Genomic DNA, 22,950 nt, shown 5'->3' with positions numbered 1-22,950 from the left:
GGGCACCAGGTCTGAAGGGCAGCTCAGTGCTATCTCAGTCCTTCAAACCTTTCCAAAAAATGTTATTTAGTCAATTTATTTTCATGAAAAGATAATGCAGAGCTATGTGTATATAAATACAGGGTTGTGTATATAAATACCTTTACCTGCCCTGGGGGTGTTTGATGGGACAGTGAGGAGTGATAGTAAATACAGGGCTCTGTGTGTGTGTGTGTGTGTGTATTTGTGTGTGTGTGTGTGTGTGTTTGTGTCTGTGCGTGTATGTATATGTGTGTGTGTGTGTGTTTGTGTCTGTGCGTGTGTGTGTGTGTGTGTGGACAGGATGCAGCTTGGCTTTGAACCCCCTCATTGACCAGCCTGACCCTCTGAGAACGGTCGCTTGGATGTGATACTAGAGGGCGGCTGGAGAGTAGGAAAAGCAGTAACAGGACAGGAAGGGAGGGGATAAAATAAGACAAACACAGCCTCCCTCTTTTTGATAAATAGAGCACTGTGTATGTGCATTGTGTGTGTGCACTGAATGTGCTGGTTTTGTCCTGTGTGTGCACTGTGTGTGCATTGTGTAAGTGCACTGTATTTGTCTGCAATGGGTGTGCACTGTGTATGTGCACCATGTGTGTGCATTGTGTGTATGTACTATGTGCACTGTGTGTATCTTGTGTGTGCTATGTGCATGAGCCATGTGTGCACCGTTTGTGCAGTGTGTGTGCACAGTGTGTGTCATGGGTGTTCACTGTGTGTGTCCTGTGTGTGCTCACTGTGTTTGCACTGTGTATGCATGTTTGTGCACAGTGTGTCTGCCTGTGTGTGTTCTATGTGTGCGTCCTGTGTGCCTGTGTGTACATTATATGTGCTTGTGTGTGCTTGTGTGTACATACATATACACGGTGTATACATTGTGTGTGCCCGTGTGTACACAATGTGGGCTTTTGTGTGTACTGTGTGTGCCTGCATGTGCCTGTGCATGCCTGTGTGTGCGCTGTGTAAGCTTTTGTGTGCACTGTGTGTACACTATGCGTGCTTATGTATACATTATGTGCGCTTGTGTGTGCACTGTGTGTGCCTGCATGTGCCTTTGCGTGCACTGTGTATGCACTATGTGTGCTTGTGTGGGAACTATGTGCACCTGTGTATACACTACATGTGCTTGTGTGTACATGGTGTGTACACTGTGTGTGCACTGTGTGTTCACTACATATGCTTGTGTGTTAATTACAGATTGTGTTGTATAATATTTAGTGTTAATTACTAATTGTATCACATAGTATTTAGTACGAATTACTGATTGTGTGTAGATCACAATCAGTGAGTAGATCACACGTTAGATAGGTGTTGTCCAGGTCTTGCTGCATGCAGGCATGGACTGCTTCATTATCTGAGGGGTTGCGAATGGAACTGAACACTGTGCAATCATCAGCGAACATCCCCATTTCTGACCTTATGATGGAGGGAAGATCATTGATGAAGCAGCTGAAGATGGTTGGGCCTAGGACACTGCCCTGAGGAACTCCTGCAGCAATGTCCTGGGGCGGAGTTGATTGGCCTCCAACAACCACTACCATCTTCCTTTGTGCTAGGTATGACTCCAGAAACTGGAGAGTTTTCCTCCTGATTTCCATTGACTTCAATTTTACTAGGGCTCCTTGGTGCCACATTCGGTCAAATGCTGCCTTGATGTCAAGGGCAGTCACTCTCACCTCACCTCTGGAATTCAGCTCTTTTGTTCATGTTTGGACCAATGTGGTCTGGAGCCGAGTGGTCCTGGCAGAACCCAAACTGAGCATCGGTGAGCAGGTTATTGGTGAGTAAGTGCCGCTTGATAGCACTGTCGACGACACCTTCCATCACTTTGCTGATGATTGAGAGTAGACTGATGGGGTGGTAATTGGCCGTATTGGATTTGTCCTGCTTTTTGTGGACAGGACATACCTGGGCAATTTTCCACATTGTCGGGTAGATGCCAGCGTTGTAGCTGCACTGGAACAGTTTGGCTAGAGGCGCGGCTAGTTCTGGAGCACAAGACTTCAGCACTACAGCCGGGATGTTGTCGGGGCCCATAGCCTTTGATATACCCAGTGCACTCAGCCGTTTCTTGATATCACGTGGAGTGAATCGAATTGGCTGAAGACTGGCTTCTGTGATGGTGGGGATATCGGGAGGAGGCCGAGATGGATCATCCACTCGGCACGTCTGGCTGAGGATGGTTGCAAATGCTTCAGCCTTGTCTTTTGCACTCAGGTGCTGGACTCCGCCATCATTGAGGATGGGGATGTTTACAGAGCCTCCTCCTCCCGTTAATTGTTTAATTGTCCACCACCATTCACGACTGGATGTGGCAGGACTGCAGAGCTTTGATCCGATCTGTTGGTTGTGGAATCTCTTAGCTCTGTCTATAGCATGTTGCTTCCACTGTTTAGCATGCATGTAGCTTCACCAGGTTGGCACCTCATTTTCAGGTACACTCGATGCTGCTCCTGGCATGCTCTTCTACACTCCTCATTGAACTAGGGTTGATCCTCTGGCTTGTTGGTAATGGTAGTGTGAGGAATATGCCAGGCCATGAGGTTATAGATTGTGCTGGAATACAAATCTGCTGCTGCTGATGGCCCACAGCGCCTCATGGATGCCCAATTTTGAGCTGCTAGATCTGTTCTGAATCTATCCCATTTGGCACGGTGATAGTGCCACACAACACGTTGGATGGTGTCCTCAGTGTGAACTTAGGGATTAGGGCCGCTCAATCTGTGCTTCCTCCTCGCTCAATTTTCATGAAGCAAGTCCACTCTCACTTTGTCAAAGCATTGCACACTCACTCCGTAGTGCATGACTGAAGTTTCACACTCAAACTCTTTACTTGTATGAATGGTGTTGCACACTCACATCCTGTAGTGTGTGAATAACATTGCTCATTCACATCTGTAGTGTATTAATGATATTATACACCCACATCCTGTAGTTTATGAATGGCATTGCATGTTCACACTTGGTAGTGTATGAATGACATTGCACACTCACATCTGTAGTGTATGAATGACATTGCACACTCAGACTCTGTATGTATGAATTACATTACACACTCACACTCTGTAGTGTATGAATGGTGTTGCACACTCAGACTTTGTAGTGTATGAATGGTGTTGCACACTCAAACTCTGTAGTGTATGAATAATGTTGCACACTCACACTCTGTAGTGTATGAATAATATTGCACACTCACATTCTGTACTATATACATGGCATTGCACACTCACATCCTGCAGTGTGTGAATAACATTGCACATTCACATCTGTAGTGTAATAATGATATTATACACGCACACCCTGTAGTGTATAAATGGCATTGCACGCTCACACTCGGTAGTGTATGAATGGCATTGTACATTGATATTCTTTAGCGTATGAATGGTGTTGCACACTCAGACTTTGTAGTGTATGAATGACATTGCACACTCACACTCGGTAGTGTATGAATGGCATTGCACACTCAGACTTTGCAATGTATGAATGACATTGCACACTCACACTCGGTAGTGTATGAATGGCATTGCACACTCAGACTTTGCAGTGTATGAATGACATTGCACACTCACACTCGGTAGTGTATGAATGGCATTGCACACTCAAACTTTGCAGTGTATGAATGGCATTGTACATTGATATTCTTTAGCGTATGAATGGTGTTGCACACTCAGACTTTGCAATGTATGAATGACATTGCATACTCACACTCGGTAGTGTATGAATGGCATTGCACACTCAGACTTTGTAGTATATGAATGACATTGCACACTCAGACTTTGCAGTGTATGAATGACATTGCACACTCAGACTTTGCAGTGTATGAATGGCATTGCACACTGATATCCTTTAGCGTATGAATGGTGTTGCACATTCAGACTTTGTAGTGTATGAATGACATTGCACACTCACACTCGGTAGTGTATGAACGGCATTGCACACTCACACTCGGTAGTGTATGAACGGCATTGCACACTCAGACTTTGCAGTGTATGAATGACATTGCGCACTCACACTCGGTAGTGTATGAATTGCATTGCACACTGATATGCTTTAGTGAATGAATGGTGTTACACACTCACACTCTGTAGTGTATGAATGGTGTTGCACACTCACACTCTGTAGAAAATGAGTTGTTTAGTTAACACATGATAAAGAAGGTGAAGCTGATTCATTACAGTCTGCTACTTACCAGGGTCCAGAGGGAGACAGCTCCCGTTTGCTCGACATACTTTTGCAACACTGTAGGTAGTTTCCATCTGAGACAAGACGTTGTTGTACTAGAAAGAGAAAAGGCTGACTGTTAAACACAATCATTTTGGATCCATTGGATGGACAGGATGGAGGTGCAAAACTGGGGCAACTGACAGTGCTTCTCTCTGGAAAAAGAGACTTTGATAAGATGATATTTTGACCGAGTTTATCCTGGCAAATTATTTCTTATGGTGAAAAGTTAAAATCCCTGGGAATAAAAGTTAAAAATTAGAATAAGAAGGTAAGTGAGAGGGAAATTTCCTACCAAAAGAGTGAGAAAGATGTAGAAAAGGTGATCAGGGAAGGAGTGAGGTCCCGGCTTCCTGCAACACCGATCTAATGTGTGATCTACTCACTGATTGTGATCTACACACACAGTCAGTAATTCGTACTAAATACTATGTGACACAATTAGTAATTAACACTAAATATAATACAACACAATCTGTAATTAACACTAATTACTATATGACACAATCCATAATTCACCTTAAATACTGCATGACACAATCAGTAATTCACATGAAATACTACACGACACAATCAGTAATTCAAATCAAATACCATATGACAAAATCAGTAATTCACATCAAATACTACACAACGCAAACAATAATTTACTTCAAATACTGCACTATACAATTAGTAATCCTCGTCAAATACGACACGACACAATTAATAATTCACATCAATTCACATCAAATAGTACAGGACATGATCAGTAATTCAGGTCAAATACTACACGACACAACCAATAATTCACATCTGTATGGGTGGAGATGAGAAATAACAAAGGGCAGAAAACACAGGTAGGAGTAGTTTATAGGGCTAACAGTAGTTATACTGTTAGACAGGGTATTAATCAAGAAATAAGAGGAGCTTGTTACAAATGTAATGCAATAATCGTGGGGGACTTTAATCTTCATATAGACTGGGCAAATCAAATTGATGAAAGTAGTTTGGAGGACGAGTTCATAGAATCATAGATTCATAGAAGTTACAACATGGAAACAGGCCCTTCGGCCCAACATGTCCATGTCGCCCAGTTTATACCACTAAGCTAGTCCCAATTGCCTGCACTTGGCCCATATCCCTCTATACCCATCTTACCCATGTAACTGTCCAAATGCTTTTTAAAAGACAAAATTGTACCCGCCTCTACTACTGCCTCTGGCAGCTCGTTCCAGACACTCACCACCCTTTGAGTGAAAAAATTGCCCCTCTGGACCCTTTTGTATCTCTCCCCTCTCACCTTAAATCTGTGCCCCCTCGTTATAGACTCCCCTACCTTTGGGAAAAGATTTTGACTATCGACCTTATCTATGCCCCTCATTATTTTATAGACTTCTATAAGATCACCCCTTAACCTCCTACTCTCCAGGGAAAAAAGTCCCAGTCTGTCTAACCTCTCCCTGTAAGTCAAACCATCAAGTCCCGGTAGCATCCTAGTAAATCTTTTCTGCACTCTTTCTAGTTTAATAATATCCTTTCTATAATAGGGTGACCAGAACTGTACACAGTACTCCAAGTGTGGCCTCACCAATGCCCTGTACAACTTCAACAAGACATCCCAACTCCTGCATTCAATGTTCTGACCAATGAAACCAAGCATGCTGAATGCCTTCTTCACCACCCTATCCACCTGTGACTCCACTTTCAAGGAGCTATGAATCTGTACTCCCAGATCTCTTTGTTCTATAACTCTCCCCAACGCCCTACCATTAACGGAGTAGGTCCTGGCCCGATTCGATCTACCAAAATGCATCACCTCACATTTATCTAAATTAAACTCCATCTGCCATTCATCGGCCCACTGGCCCAATTTATCAAGATCCCGTTGCAATCCTAGATAACCTTCTTCACTGTCCACAATGCCACCAATCTTGGTGTCATCTGCAAACTTACTAACCATGCCTCCTAAATTCTCATCCAAATCATTAATATAAATAACAAATAACAGCGGACCCAACACCGATCCCTGAGGCACACCGCTGGACACAGGCATCCAGTTTGAAAAACAACCCTCTACAACCACCCTCTGTCTTCTGTCGTCAATCCAATTTTGTATCCAATTGGCTACCTCACCTTGGATCCCATGAGATTTAACCTTATGTAACAACCTACCATGCGGTACCTTGTCAAATGCTTTGCTGAAGTCCATGTAGACCACGTCTACTGCACAGCCCTCATCTATCTTCTTGGTTACCCCTTCAAAAAACTCAATCAAATTCGTGAGACATGATTTTCCTCTCACAAAACCATGCTGACTGTTCCTAATTAGTCCCTGCCTCTCCAAATGCCTGTAGATCCTGTCCCTCAGAATACCCTCTAACAACTTACCCACTACAGATGTCAGGCTCACTGGTCTGTAGTTCCCAGGCTTTTCCCTGCCGCCCTTCTTAAACAAAGGCACAACATTTGCTACCCTCCAATCTTCAGGCACCTCACCTGTAGCGGTGGATGATTCAAATATCTCTGCTAGGGGACCCGCAATTGTCTCAAATGCATTCATGGAATGCATTTGAGACAATTTCCCAGAACAATACGTGTGGAACCAACCAGGGAACAGGCTATTTTAGATCTTGTATTGTGTAATGAGGCAGGGTTAATTAGTAATCTCACAGTAAAAGATCCTCTGGGGAAGAGCGATCATAATATGATAGAATTTCACATTGAGTTCGAGAGTGGCGTACTTAAGTCCGAAATTAGAGTCTTAAACTTAGGCAAAGCCAATTACATAGGTATGAGGGGCGAGTTGGCTAAGCTGGATTAGGTAATTAGATTAAAATGTATGACGGTAGATAAGCAATGGCAAACATTTAAAGAAATATTTCATAATTCTCAACGAATATACATTCCATTGAGGAATAAAAACTCCACGGGAAAAGTGATCCATCCGTGGCTGACCAAAGAAGTTAAGGATAGTATTAGATTAAAAGAAGAGGCTTAAAATGTTGCCAAGAAGAGTAGTAAGTTTGAGGATTGGGAGAATTTTAGAAACCAACAAATGACGATCAAAAAATTGATAAAAAGGGAGAAAATAGAATATGAGAGTAAACTAGCAAGAAATATAAAAACAGATAGTAAGATCTTCTACAAGTCTGTAAAAAGGAAGAGAGTAGCGAAAGTAAACGTGGGTCCCCTAGAGACTGAGACAGGAGAAATTATAATGAGGAATAAGGAAATGGCAGAGACGTTAAACAAATATTTTGTATCTGTCTTCACAGTAGAAGACACAAAGACATACCAGAAATAATGGGGAACCAAGGGGCTAATGAGAGTGAGGAACTTAAAGTAATTAATATTAGTAAAGAAAAAGAACTGGGAAATGAATGTGACTAAAAACCAACAAATTCCCTGGACCTGATGGCCTACGTCCTAGGGTTCTAAAAGAGGTGGCTGCAGAGATAATGGATGCATTTGTTGTGATCTTCCAAAATTCCCTAGATTCTACAACGGTCCCAGTGGATTGGAAGGTAGCAAATGTAACACCACTATTCAAGAAAGGAAGGAGAGAGGAAACAGTGAACTGCAGGCTAGTTAAACTGACATCAATAGTCGGGAAAATGCTAGAATCTATTATTAAGGATGTGGTAATGGGGCACTTAGAAAATCATAATATGATTAGGCAGAGTCAATTCTGTTTTATGAAAAGGAAATCTATCAGAATTTTTTGAGGAAGTAACTAGCAGGGTAAATAAAGGGGAACCTGTGGATGTAGTATATTTGGATTTTCAAAAGGCATTCGATAAGGTGCCACACAAAAGTTTGTCACACAAGATAAGGGCTCATGGGATTGGGGGTAATATATTGTCATGGATAGAGGATTAGTTAACGGACAGAAAACAGAGAGTAGGGATAAATGGGTCATTTTCAGGTTGGCAGGCTGTAACTAGTGGGGTACCGCAAGGATCAGTGCTTGGGCCTCAGCTACTTACAATCTATATTAATGACTTAGATGAAGGGATCGAGTGTAACGTATCCAAGTTTGCTGATGATACAAAGCGAGGTGGGAAAGTAAGCTGTGAGGAGGACACAAAGGGCTCGATTTTGAAAGGTCAGCGGGATGGCAGTGGAGGGATCAATGGGCCCGCGGCAAACCTGGATAATAAAAACTTACCGTTCCCCACGCAATCGCGACCTAATTGGTGGCCATTAACGTAGTTTCCGGGTTTGCCGTCCGAGAGCTGCGCAGTGGGCGGACTGCGCACCCACATGACAGGCTGTCAGCTGGAGCGGCTCTATTTGAAGGGCCATTGATCCAATGGCTTTTGCTGGAGCAAAGACCAAAAAACACAATGGAGCAGCACAGGGGCAAGGCTGCTCCAAGATTCAGCGATGCCTCACTGCAGCAGCTACTGGCTGGAGTGAGGAGGAGGAGGAAACTGTTTTACGCGGCGGACGGGAGGAAGCGCCCTGCCTCTGCCACCAAGAAGGCCTGGCTCAAGGTGGCAGAGGAGGTCACCAGCAGGATTAACATATCCCGCGCTTGGGTCCAGGGCAGGACCTAATGACCTAACTAGGTCAGCAAAAGTGAGTACACTTACTGTTTCTCCTACATTCCGTGTTCCACATCACCCCCAAACCCCAACTCATTCTGCACTGCCAACACTACTCTATCACATCACTCCTCACACCCACTTAAGGCTCATCCTCAACTTACCTTCACTTCCTCAGCAGTTCCTCAACTCCCCATTAGTCACCCCACCACTACCACTCACCTCAATCCTCATCCAATGCGATGTCTCTGTCTCACACTCACCCTCTGAGGCATCTCTTTCACGGTCAGCCTCACCCAAAGCAATGCATTCATCGGCTGGCCACTTCACCATCACTCACTCACTCACACGTCTGTACTTTCTCCCCTTCTAGAAGAGAGGTCAAAATGCACACGAGAGGGCGAGGACTGGGGGGGGGGCCACAACAGATAGTGGTCCTCACAGACGCAGATGAGGAGGCGCTGGAGATCAGCCGCACCCTCGAGTGTATGTCCGTCGGGGACGTCGAGACTGGCACCCCACAAACGTCTGGTGACACAACTTCAACATTCATCACACACAACATGAATTGATGTTAACAATGATTGGCATGTTGAACATCTCAGTATGCTCATCGCAACATGACACATCTGTGATGATTCTTAATATTGCCTTCTGTTCTCTTACAGGCCCTTCAATGACCGCAGTGGTGGCAGAGGGCAATTCCTCAGAGGAGCTCCTGGACTCTGAGGGTGCACCGTCACATCTTAGTGAGCCTTAGTGTGATACTCACACCTCAGTGGGTCCTAGTCCTCTGTTAGTTGGGTTGGCACTTGGTGAGTTACCACATGTGAGCTCGAGCAGTCAGTGGTGGCAGGGGCAGCTGTGGAGAGTCGGCGTCGGTGGGAGCACTCCTCTCCAGGCTCTGCTCAGCTGGACGCAGATGCTGAACCCCAGGGGCCATCCTTTAAAAGGAGAATGATCGAGGGACAGCAGCACATTTGCGAGGTGCTGGAACAGGTGCCACGCACACTCTCCACAATAGCGCAGAGGATGGAGGAGTCCAACTCCTGCATGAGTGGAATGGTGACACAGGTACGAGAGGGAATCTCTGAGATAGTGTCGCAGGGACGTGAGGAACTGTCTGAGATAGTGTTGCACGTAACTGCTGAAATGTCTGAGATAGTGTCGCAGGCAGGTGCGGGAATGTCTGCGATGGAGAGAAAGCTAGCCTCCGTTGAGCTTCAAGCTCGGCTCACAAATGAGTCCATTCAGGCCCTGACAATGGTCGTTCGGACTCCAGGGTGAACTTAAACAGGTTGACAGATACTTTAGAAGTGGCCTTACAAGGCATCACACATGTCCTCCAAACTATTGTCCAGCAGGGTGGTAGGAGTGGTCACTTTACAGTGGGTGTATGTGTAGTTGCAGGACTGTTTTGTGCAGGGAGTGGGGTGGGGGAGGGTGTTCTGGTGTTGGCACTGTTCTTTTCAGGTGGTGTGAGGACTGGACTCTTCTCACTTTCTGATATTACGAGAACTGTTCACATATGAGTGACTCCCTAGCCTCACGAGCAGCCAGGTGAGCCATTGCCTTGCCAATGGGTTCGTCCTCCTCCTCCTCCTCCTCCTCCTCTCTCCTGATCCTGCTCTTCCTCAATTTGGATGGCAGATGTGGATGGTGGATAAGGGATGGGGCCTCCTCAACCAGTACCTCTCTCTGATTCACCATGTTGTGCAGGACACAACACATGATTATAATACGATCCACTCTCGCTGTTTCTTTTTTATTCGTTCATGGGATGTGGGCGAGGCTGGCATTTATTGCCCATCCCTAATTGCCCTTGAGAAGGTGGTGGTGAGCCGCCTTCTTGAACCACTGCAGTCTGTGTGGTGAAGGTTCTCCCACAATGCTGTTAGTTAGGGAGTTCCAGGATTTTGACCCAGAGACAATAAAGGAACGGCGATATATTTCCAAGTCGGGATGGTGTTTGACATGGAGGGGAACGTGCAGGTGGTGGTGTTCCCATGTGCCTGCTGCTCTTGTCCTTCTAGGTGGGAGGTACTGTCGAAGAAGCCTTGGCGAGTTGCTGCGGTGCATCCTGTGGATGGTACACACTGCAGCCACAGTGCGCCGGTGGTGAAGGGAGTGAATGTTTAGGGTGGTGGATGGGGTGCCAATCAAGCGGGTTGCTTTGTCCTGGATGGTGTCGAGCTTCTTGAGTGTTGTTGGAGCTGCACTCATCCAGGCAAGTGGAGAGTATTCCATCACACTCCTGACTTGTGCCTTGTAGATGGTGGAAAGGCTTTGGGGAGTCAGGAGGTGAGTCACTCGTCGCAGAATACCCAGCCTCTGACCTGCTCCTGTAGTCGCAGTATTTATATGGCTGGTCCAGTTAAGTATCTGGTCAATGGTGACCCCCAGGATGTTGATGGTGGAGGATTTGGCGATGGTAATGCCGTTGAATGTCAAGGGGAGGCGGTTAGACTCTCTCTTGTTGGAGATGGTCATTGCCTGGCACTTGTCTGGTGCGAATGTTAGTTGCTACTTATGAGCCCAAGCCTGGATGTTGTCCAGGTCTTGCTGCATGTGGGCTTGGACTGCTTCATTATCTGAGGGGTTGCGAATGGAACTGAACACTGTGCAATCATCAGCGAACATCCCCATTTCTGACCTTATGATGGAGGGAAGGTCATTGATGAAGCAGCTGAAGATGGTTGGGCCTAGGACATTGCCCTGAGGAACTCCTGCAGCAATGTCCTGGGGCTGAGATGATTGGCCTCCAACAACCACTAACATCTTCTTTTGTGCTAGAGATGACTCCAGCCACTGAAAAGTTTTCCCCCTGATTCCCATTGACTTCAATTTTACTAGGGCTCCTTGGTGCCACACTCGGTCAAATGCTGCCTTGATGTCAAGGGCAGTCACTCTCACCTCACCTCTGGAATTCAGCTCTTTTGTCCATGTTTGGACCAAGGCTGTAATCAGGTCTGGTGCCGAGTGGTCCTGGTGGAACCCAAACTGAGCATCGGTGAGCAGGTTATTGGTGAGTAAGTGCCGCTTGATAGCACTGTCGATGACACCTTCCATCACTCTGCTGATGATTGAGAGTAGACTGATGGGGCAGTAATTGGCCGGATTGGATTTGTCCTGCTTTTTGTGGACAGGACATACCTGGGCAATTTTCCACATTGTTGGGTAGATGCCAGTGTTGTAGCTGCACTGGAACAGCTTGGCTAGAGACACAGCTAGTTCTGGAGCACAAGTCTTCAGCACTACAGCCGGGATTTTTTCGGGGCCCATAGCCTTTGATGTACCCAGTGCACTCAGCCATTTCTTGATATCACGTGGAGTGAATCGAATTGGCTGAAGACTGGCTTCTGTGATGGTGGGGATATCGGGAGGAGGCCGAGATGGATCATCCACTCAGCACTTCTGGCTGAAGATGGTTGCAAACGCTTCAGCCTTGTCTTTTGCACTCAGGTGCTGGACTCCGCCATCATTGAGGATGGGGCTGTTTACAGAGCCTCCTCCCGTTAGTTGTTTAATTGTCCACCACCATTCACGACTGGATGTGGCAGGACTGCAGAGCTTTGATCTGATCCGTTGGTTGTGGAATCGCTTAGCTCTGTCTATAGCATGTTGCTTCCGCTGTTTAGCATGCATCTTGTCCTGAGTTGTAGCTTCACCAGGTTGGCACCTCATTTTTAGGTACGCTTGGTGCTGCTCCTGGCATGCTCTTCTACACTCCTCATTGAACCAGGGTTGATCCCCTGGTTTGTTGGTAATGGTAGAGTGAGGAATATGCCAGGCCATGAGGTTACAGATTGTGCTGGAATACAATTCTGCTGCTGCAGATGGCCCACAGCACCTCATGGATGCCCAGTTTTGAGCTGCTAGATCTGTTCTGAATCTATCCCATTTAGCACGGTGGTAGTGCCACCCAGTACGTTGGATGGTGTCCTCAGTGCGCAGATGGGACTTCGTCTCCACGAGGACCATGCGGTGGTCACTCCTACCAATACTGTCATGGACAGATGCATTTGCGACAGGTAGATTGGTGAGGATGAGGTCAAGTAAGTTTTTCCCTCGTGTTGGTTCGCTCACCACCTGCCGCAGGCCCAGTCTGGCAGTTATGTCCTTCAGGACTTGGCCAGCTCGGTCAGTAGTGGTGCTACCGAGCCACTCTTGGTGATGGACATTGAAGTCCCCCACTCAGAGTACATTCTATGCCCTTGCTACCCTCAGTGCTTCCTCCAAGTGGTGTTCAGCATGGAGGAGGACTGATTCATCAGCTGAGGGAGGGCGGTAGGTTGTTATTAGCAGGAGGTTTCCTTGCCCATGTTTGACCTGATGCCATGAAATTTCATGGGGTCCAGAGTCAATGTTGAGGATTCCCAGGGCCACTCCCTACTGACTGTATATCACTGTACCGCCACCTCTGGTGGGTCTGTCCTGCCGGTGGGACAGGACATACCCAGGGATGGTGATGGAAGAGTCAGGGACGTTGGCTGAAAGGTATGATTCTGTGAGTATGGCTATGTCAGGCTGTTGCTAGACTAGTCTGTGGGACAGCTCCCCCAATTTCGGCACAAGTCCCCAGATGTTAGTGAGGAGGACTTTGCAGGGTCGACTGGGCTTGGTTTGCCTTTGTCGTGTCCGGTGCCTAGTGTTCTGATGCTGGGTGGTCCGTCCAGTTTTATTCTTATTGTGCCTTTTTTAGCAAGATTGTACAACTGAGTGGCTTGCTAGGCTATTTCAGAGGGCAATTAAGAATCAACCACATCGCTGTGGGTCTGGAGTCACATATAGGCCAGACCGGGTAAAGACGGCAGGTTTCCTTCCCTAAAGGACATTAGTGAACCAGATGGGTTTTTACGACAATCCAGTAGTTTCATGGCCACCATAGTTTCATGGTGCGTATTGAAGCGCTCCCCCAGAACCATCGAGGCACCAAAATCGCATCTTCAGCAGTCCTGTCGCATATCGATCTGGTGCTGATGTGGCTGTCGTTATATCGACGCTGGTGCTCGCTGATGGGGTTCCTCAGCGGTGTCATGAGCCTCGTGTGCAGGCGGCATCTCTTGTCCCAGAGGACCCAGCCCTTAAGGGTGTTCGGTGCGTGGAAGAGGGGCAGGATGTTGGATTCCCGGAGGATGAAGGAATCGTGGCAGCTGCCAGGGAATCTGGTGCACACATGGTCACAAACGAGCTGAGTGTTGATGGAGTGATAGCCCTTTCTGTTGATAAACAGTCCTGGCTCGTGTGGAGGTGCTGGTATTGCTATATGGGTGCAATCGATTGCACCCTGCACTAGAGGGAAGGCAGCCACAGAGTGGAATCCCACTGTCCTCTCCGGCTGGCTGAGGTCGTCCACGGGGAAATTAACGTATTGCGGGGCCCTGCGAAACAAGCCGTCAGTGACCTGCCTTATGCACTTGTGTGCAGACGACTGAGAGACCACAGCGATGTTCCCGGTGGCACCCTGGAATGATCTGGAGGCGAAGAAGTTGAGGGCAGTGGTGTCTTTAACAGCAACGGGTAATTAGATGCCACCAGGCCCGGCTGGGAGCAACTCGGCATGAAGGAGGCTGCAGATGTCCGCGACTACCTGGCGACTGACTCTGAGCCTCTGTATGCACTGCTCCTCAGAGAGGTCCAAGAAGCTGAGCCTCGGTCTGTAGACCCTGTGGCGAGGGTAGTGCCTCCTATGACGTCGCTCTCTCTGTTGTTCCCCTCCGTGCTCTTGTGCAGGTGCCTGTGGCGCAGCACTGTGTTGTGGAGCTTCACATGGTGGAATGCACGCCGTGCCTGGCGAGGCTGGTGATGTTGCTCATCCTCGGATGTATTGGTGAATGCAGCCATGGCGACCCCCCATCCTGATGGTGTCAGTTTGAGGGGTTCTGAAAAGTTGGTAAATTTGCGTAAACAGAGTGGAAACCAAGAATTTTCAGTCTAAACACAAAGAACTCCCAGCGAAAAGTTTGTCTGAGAGAACTGAGTGCCCTGCTCCAATAACTCACCTCTTATCCCCAACTGTCAAACAGGGATTTAAATATCTAATTGGCTGCTGGTTGAAACACGACTCCTACAACATGGCGTGTTTCAGAGGCCACAGGAAACACGCTGAGGCAGAGTTAAAATCCTTTCCCTGCCTCAATCAACATAAAATTAAGTACTTTAACAAGTTCAACTCCCTTAATTACTGCTTTAAATACTTTCCCGCTGGCAATTACCTCCGGCATCCTGAAGCACGGCCACGCACCCAGATGCGTCTGGGTCGAATGTGGAAGTCAGCGGGTTGGAACCCGTTCCCTCTCCGGATTTCTCCGATTTTCTTGGCCCCCCAACCCCCAACGCACTTGGACTTGGCTTTCAAAATTGAACTAAAGGAGTCTGCAAAGGAATATAGGCAGGTTAAGTGAGTGGGCAAGAAGGTTGCGGATGGAGTATAATGTGGTAAAATGTGAGGTTATTCACTTTGGTCGGAAGAATAGAAAAACAGAATATCTTTTAAATGGTGAGAAACTATTAAATGTTGGTGTTCAGATGGATTTGGGTGTCCTTGTACACGAAACACAGAAAGTTAACATGCAGGTACAGCAAGCAATTAGGAAGGCAAATGGTATGTTGGCCTTTATTGCAAGGGTGTTTGCGTACAAGAGTAAGGAATTCTTGTTGCAATTGTACAGGGCTTTGGTGAGACCTCACCTGGAGTACTGCATACAGTTTTGGTCTCCTTATCTAAGGAAGGATATACTTGCTTTAGAGGCTGTGCAATGAAGGTTCACTAGATTGATTCCTGGGATGAGAGGGTTGTCCTGTGAGGAGAGATTGAGTAGAATGGACCTATACTCTCTGGAGTTTAGAAGAATGAGATACATAAGATTGTGAGATGGCGAAACAGGGTAGACGCTGAGAGGTTGTTTCACCTGGCTGAAGAGTCGAGAACTAGGGGACATAGACTTCGGATAAGTGGTCGGCCATTTAGGACTGGGATGAGGAGAAATTTCTTCACTCAGAAGGATGTGAATCTTTGGAATTCTCTACTCCAGAGGGCTGTGGATGCTGAGTCATTGAGTATATTCAAAACTGAGATTGATATATTTTTGGACTCTAAGGGAATCAAGGGATATGGGGATTGGGCGGCAAAGTGGAGTTGAGGTTGGAAATCAGCCATGATCTTATTGAATGGCGGAGCAGGCTCGAAGGGCCGTTTGGCCTACACCTGCTCCTCTTTCTTATTTTCTTATGTTCTTAGCAGATACTACATGATACAATCAGCAATTCTCATCAAATACTACACGACACAATCAATAATTCACCTCAAATACTGCACCATACAATTGATAATTCACAAAAATATTACACGACACAATCAGCAATTCACAGTGAATATTACACGACACAATCAATAATTCGCATGAAATACTACATGACAAAAGCAGTAATTCACGACAAATACTGCATGGCACCATCAGTAATTCACATCAAATACTAAACAACACAATCAGTAACTCACATCATATACTATATGGCACAATCAGTAACTCACATCAAATAATTCACCCTAAATACTACATGGCAGAATTAGTAATTCACACTAAATACTGTACGACACGATCAATAATTCACATCAACTAATACACGAAACGATCAATAATCAACACTAAATACAGCAAGACACAATCAATAACTCATATCAAATACTACAAGACACAATCAGTAATTCACTTCAAGTACCAAATGGCACAATCAGTAATTTGCGGTAAATACTTTGTGGCACAATCAGCAATTCACACCAAATACTATATGACACAAAGTGTAATTCACAATAAATAATATACATCAATCAGAAATACACACTAAATAATTCCTGACACAGTCAATAATTCACACTAAATTTTAAATGGCACAATCAGTTATTCACATTAAATACTATACGACGCCATCAATAATTCATATCAAAAACTATACTACACAATTGTTAGTTCGCACCAAATACTACATGTCAAAAGCAGTAATTCACGTCAAATACTACACGAAACACTCAACTCAACGCACAGTCTTAACCCCGACCGTCTGAACGTGTCTTAGAGAGCCTGGAGGACCCCCCACCAGCGCTACTTAACGGGACCATGTTAGTTAGATTTACAGGTTAGTGGCTGGATTATTGCTTCTGGCAGCCGAGACATTTGTAACTGTTTTTGGAGGTCTCCTAGACTTCAATACTAGGACGCGGGGACATAGCCTAATATTTAGAACCAGGATGTGCAGGAGTGAAGTTAGGAAATGCTTCTACACGCAAAGGGTGGGAGAAGTTTGGAACGCTCTTCTGCAGACGGCAGTTGATGCTCGCTCAATTATGAATTCTAAATCTGAGATTGATAGATTTCTGTGAACCAAGGGTATTAAGGGATATGGGACTAAGGCGGGTATATGGAGTTAGGTCACAGGTCCACCATGATCTCGTTGGATGGCGGAACAGACTCGAGGGGCTAAATGCCACGGCCACTTGCTGCCTCTTGATATGCGCCACCTTCTCCTGCAAGAAAGCGGGACATGTGTCTGGGTGATGTGCCTGTCATGGTTGAATAGCTGCCAGTGTGTGTGGCCTGTGAGTTGTGGGTGGGCGGCTTGCAACAGTAGTAATATGTAAGAGTGAGAGGAAGCATCTGATTGGGAGAGTTGAGTACTGATGGAAAGAGTTTATTGGTGTGTGGGTGATGGGGGTGCAGTGCATGGTGCAGTTGGTAGGAGACGCCACTTGACAGTTGACCTCACTCACCTTGACCACTCATGTCAAAGCATTGAACTTCTTCCTGCGCTGCATCCATGTTCATGATGCTGTGTGCCTGGCATTGACTTCGTCCCCCGCTGCCTCCCACTGGAGGCCTCTTGCCCCCTCCCCCAACCCCGGATTGCCCGTGGATATAAGATTTCCCTCTTCTGTCCACCTCTTGCAGCAAGGTCTCTAGTGTGTATCAGCAGAGAACCTTGGTGCACGCACTCTCACAGGCCTGGTACCAACTCAGATCGGCAGATTGGTGAGGTCTGGTGTGCAGATTGGAGGATGTGGGATTTAGTAGTTCGCAACCTTTATTCAATGTTTTAACATAACTCATCAGTTTGTAAACATAGGGTCGGGAGCTGTATCTGTGTTTTATGTGTGCGATGTCTGATCTCCGCTCAGACTCCGTGCAGACAGCAGACTGTTATTTTCAGCAAATAACAGGTACCAACTACCTTTAAGAGATTTCTAAGAGACAACCTGCCTCTGCTGGTGGAAAGTGCAAATTGCAATGAATCCTCGTGTCAACGCTGATTCAGAACGCCGCTTGAAGGTAAGTCCTCAGGCCTCACGCAAATCTCGTCCTGTCTGCGCAGGGGCCATTGGACGTGGGGGAATAGCGGATCACGCTACCCCCCCCCCCCAATAATGGGTCCTATCCAATTTTTTCCCCCATCAAATACTATATGGCACAATCTGAAATTCACATAAAATGCTACACGGCACTATCAGTAATTCACATGAAATGCTACATGACACGAACAGTAATTCAAATCAAATACTACAGGACACAATCAGTAATTCACACTAAATACTAGTCGACTAAATCAATAATTCACGTCAAATACTACACAACTCAACCAGTAATTCATATCAAATACTATATTACACAATCAGAAACTCACATCAGATGCTACACAACACAATCAGTAGTTCACAACAAATACTACGACACTATAAATAATTCACATTAAATACTACACAACACAATCAGTAACACACTCAAATACTGCAAGAAACAATCAGTCAATCATATCAAATAATACATGACACATTCAGTATTCACATCGAATACTATAGAACACAATCAATAATTCACATCAAATACTGTATAACACAATCAGTAATCGACATCAAGTACTACATGACACAATCAATAATTTATATGAAAAACTCCATGATAGAATCAGCAATTCACATCAAATACTATAGGGCACAACCAGTATTTCACATCAAATACATTACGACAAAATGAATAATTCATGTCAAATACTCTACGATGCCATCAGCAATTCATGTCAAAAAGTAAATGAAACAATCAGTACTTCAAACCTATAGCACATGGCACAATCAATAATACACATCAAAAACTACACAACTCAATAATTAGCCTCAAATGCTATAGGACACAATCAATAATTCACATCAAGTACTATACGAAACAATCATTAATTCACATCAAATACTGCGTGACACAATCAGTAATTCACATCGAATACTGTGCGACAAAATGAATAATTCACATTAAATACCACATGACACAATCAGTAGTTCAAATCAAATACGACATGATACTATCAGTAATTCACATCAAATTTTACACAACACAATCAGTAATTCATGTCAAATAAAGTATGGTACAGTCATTAATTCACTTCAACTAGTGTAGGTCTCAGCCAGTAATTCATAACAAACACTGTATGACACAATGAATAATTCACATGAAATACTACAAGACACAATCACTAATTCACGTTAAATACTATACGACACAATCAGTAATTCCCATCAAATATTATGTGATACAGTCAATAATTCACATCAAATACTATACGACATAATCAGTAACACACATGAAATACTGCTGGAAACAATCAATAATTCATGTGAAATACTATACCATACAATCAGTAATTCATGTGAAATACTATACCATACAATCAGTAATTCATGTGAAATACTATACCATACAATCAGTAATTCATGTGAAATACTATACCATACAATCAGTAATTCATATCAAATGCAACGTAACAGAATCAGTTAATCAGATCAAATACTGCACAGCACAATCAGCAAATCACATCAAATAATACATGACACAATCAGTATTCACATTGAATACTATAGGACACATTTTATAATTCACATCAAATACTGTAAAACATAATCAGTAATCGATCAAATACTACACGACACAATCAATAATTCACATGAAAAACTGCATGACAGAATCATTAATTCACATCAAATAATGGACAACACAATCAGTAATTCACATCAAATACTCTACGACACCATCAGTAATTCGAATCTATTCTACATGGCACAATCAGTAATTCACATGAAATACAATAGGACACAATCAGTAATTCACATCAAATACTGTATGACAACATCAGTAATTCACGCTAAAGACTATACAATACTATCAGTAATTTGCATCAAATACTTCATGTCATGATAAATAATACACATCCAATTCTATATGACACAATCTGTAACTCACATTAAATACTACATGATACAATTGGAAATTCATGTCAAATACTAAACAAACAATCAGTAATTCACATCAAACACCACACGACACAATCAGTAATTCACATCAAATACTATAGGACACAATTGATAATTCACATCAAATAATACATGGCACAATCATTAATTCACATCAAATAATACATGTCAGGATCAATAATTCACATCAAATACTATACGACATAATCAGTAATTCATATCAAATACTGCACAACACAATGAGTCACATCAAATACTATACAACACAATAAGTAAGTCACAATCAATCATTCACCTCAGATACTACATGACTGAATCAATAATTCACATCAAATACTAAATGACACAATCGGTAATACACATTAAATACTATACCACACAATCAATAATTGACGTCAAGTACTACAGGACACAATCAGTAATTCACCTGACATAATAGACGAAAATATCAGTAATTCATCTCAAATAATACATGACACAATCAGTAATTCACATCAAATACTATGCAACACAATCAGTAAATCCAGTCTGATATGTATGACACAATGAATAAATCACATCAAATACTACACGACTCCATCAATAATTCAGGTCAAAATCTGCAGGACAGAATCAATAATTCACAGCAAATACTACACGACACAGTCAATATTTCACATCAAATACTAAACAACACATTCAATAATTCTCATCAAACAGCTCATGACATAATCAATAATTCACATTAAATACTACACTACACAATCAATAATTATCAAATACTATACCATACAATCATTAATTCACACCAAATACTGTACTACACAATCATTAATTCACACCAAATACTGTACTACACAACCATTAATTCACACCAAATACTGTACTACACAACCATTAATTCACACCAAATACTGTACTACACAACCATTAATTCACACCAAATACTGTACTACACAACCATTAATTCACACCAAATACTGTACTACACAACCATTAATTCACACCAAATACTGTACTACACAATCATTAATTCACACCAAATACTGTACTACACAACCATTAATTCACACCAAATACTGTACTACACAATCATTAATTCACACCAAATACTGTACTACACAATCATTAATTCACACCAAATACTGTACTACACAACCATTAATTCACACCAAATACTGTACTACACAATCATTAATTCACACCAAATACTGTACTACACAATCATTAATTCACACCAAATACTGTACTACACAATCATTAATTCACACCAAATACTGTACTACACAACCATTAATTCACACCAAATACTGTACTACACAATCATTAATTCACACCAAATACTGTACTACACAACCATTAATTCACACCAAATACTGTACTACACAATCATTAATTCACACCAAATACTGTACTACACAACCATTAATTCACACCAAATACTGTACTACACAATCATTAATTCACACCAAATACTGTACTACACAATCATTAATTCACACCAAATACTGTACTACATAATCATTAATTCACACCAAATACTGTACTACACAATCATTAATTCACACCAAATACTGTACTACACAATCATTAATTCACACCAAATACTGTACTACACAACCATTAATTCACACCAAATACTGTACTACACAATCATTAATTCACACCAAATACTGTACTACACAACCATTAATTCACACCAAATACTGTACTACACAATCATTAATTCACACCAAATACTGTACTACACAATCATTAATTCACACCAAATACTGTACTACACAATCATTAATTCACACCAAATACTGTACTACACAATCATTAATTCACATCAAATACTGTACTACACAACCATTAATTCACACCAAATACTGTACTACACAATCATTAATTCACATCAAATACTGTACTACACAACCATTAATTCACACCAAATACTGTACTACACAATCATTAATTCACACCAAATACTGTACTACACAATCATTAATTCACACCAAATACTGTACTACACAATCATTAATTCACACCAAATACTGTACTACACAATCATTAATTCACACCAAATACTGTACTACACAACCATTAATTCACACCAAATACTGTACTACACAATCATTAATTCACACCAAATACTGTACTACACAACCATTAATTCACACCAAATACTGTACTACACAATCATTAATTCACACCAAATACTGTACTACACAATCATTAATTCACACCAAATACTGTACTACACAATCATTAATTCACACCAAATACTGTACTACACAATCATTAATTCACACCAAATACTGTACTACACAATCATTAATTCACACCAAATACTGTACTACACAATCATTAATTCACACCAAATACTGTACTACACAATCATTAATTCACACCAAATACTGTACTACACAATCATTAATTCACACCAAATACTGTACTACACAACCATTAATTCACACCAAATACTGTACTACACAATCATTAATTCACACCAAATACTGTACTACACAACCATTAATTCACACCAAATACTGTACTACACAATCATTAATTCACACCAAATACTGTACTACACAATCATTAATTCACACCAAATACTGTACTACACAATCATTAATTCACATCAAATACTGTACTACACAATCATTAATTCACACCAAATACTGTACTACACAATCATTAATTCACACCAAATACTGTACTACACAATCATTAATTCACACCAAATACTGTACTACACAATCATTAATTCACATCAAATACTGTACTACACAATCATTAATTCACACCAAATACTGTACTACACAACCATTAATTCACATCAAATACTGTACTACACAACCATTAATTCACACCAAATACTGTACTACACAATCATTAATTCGCACCAAATACTGTACTACACAACCA

The 22,950-nt window shown here is 43.2% G+C and overlaps 1 protein-coding gene across 1 annotated transcript in view; it reads right to left on the bottom strand.

Annotated features, from left to right (window-relative positions):
* Positions 1–22,950, bottom strand: part of LOC137300025 (angiotensin-converting enzyme-like) — a 225,296-nt gene that overhangs the window by 23,252 nt on the left and 179,094 nt on the right. Inside the window, exon 15 of the mRNA XM_067969117.1 lies at positions 4,211–4,298. Within this exon, the coding sequence (XP_067825218.1) occupies positions 4,211–4,298 (88 nt within the window). The remainder of the gene's footprint in view (positions 1–4,210; positions 4,299–22,950) is intronic.

This window comes from Heptranchias perlo, chromosome 30, assembly GCF_035084215.1.
Source record: "Heptranchias perlo isolate sHepPer1 chromosome 30, sHepPer1.hap1, whole genome shotgun sequence".
Lineage (NCBI taxonomy): Eukaryota > Metazoa > Chordata > Chondrichthyes > Hexanchiformes > Hexanchidae > Heptranchias > Heptranchias perlo.
This window is presented reverse-complemented; position numbering and strand designations above follow the sequence as displayed.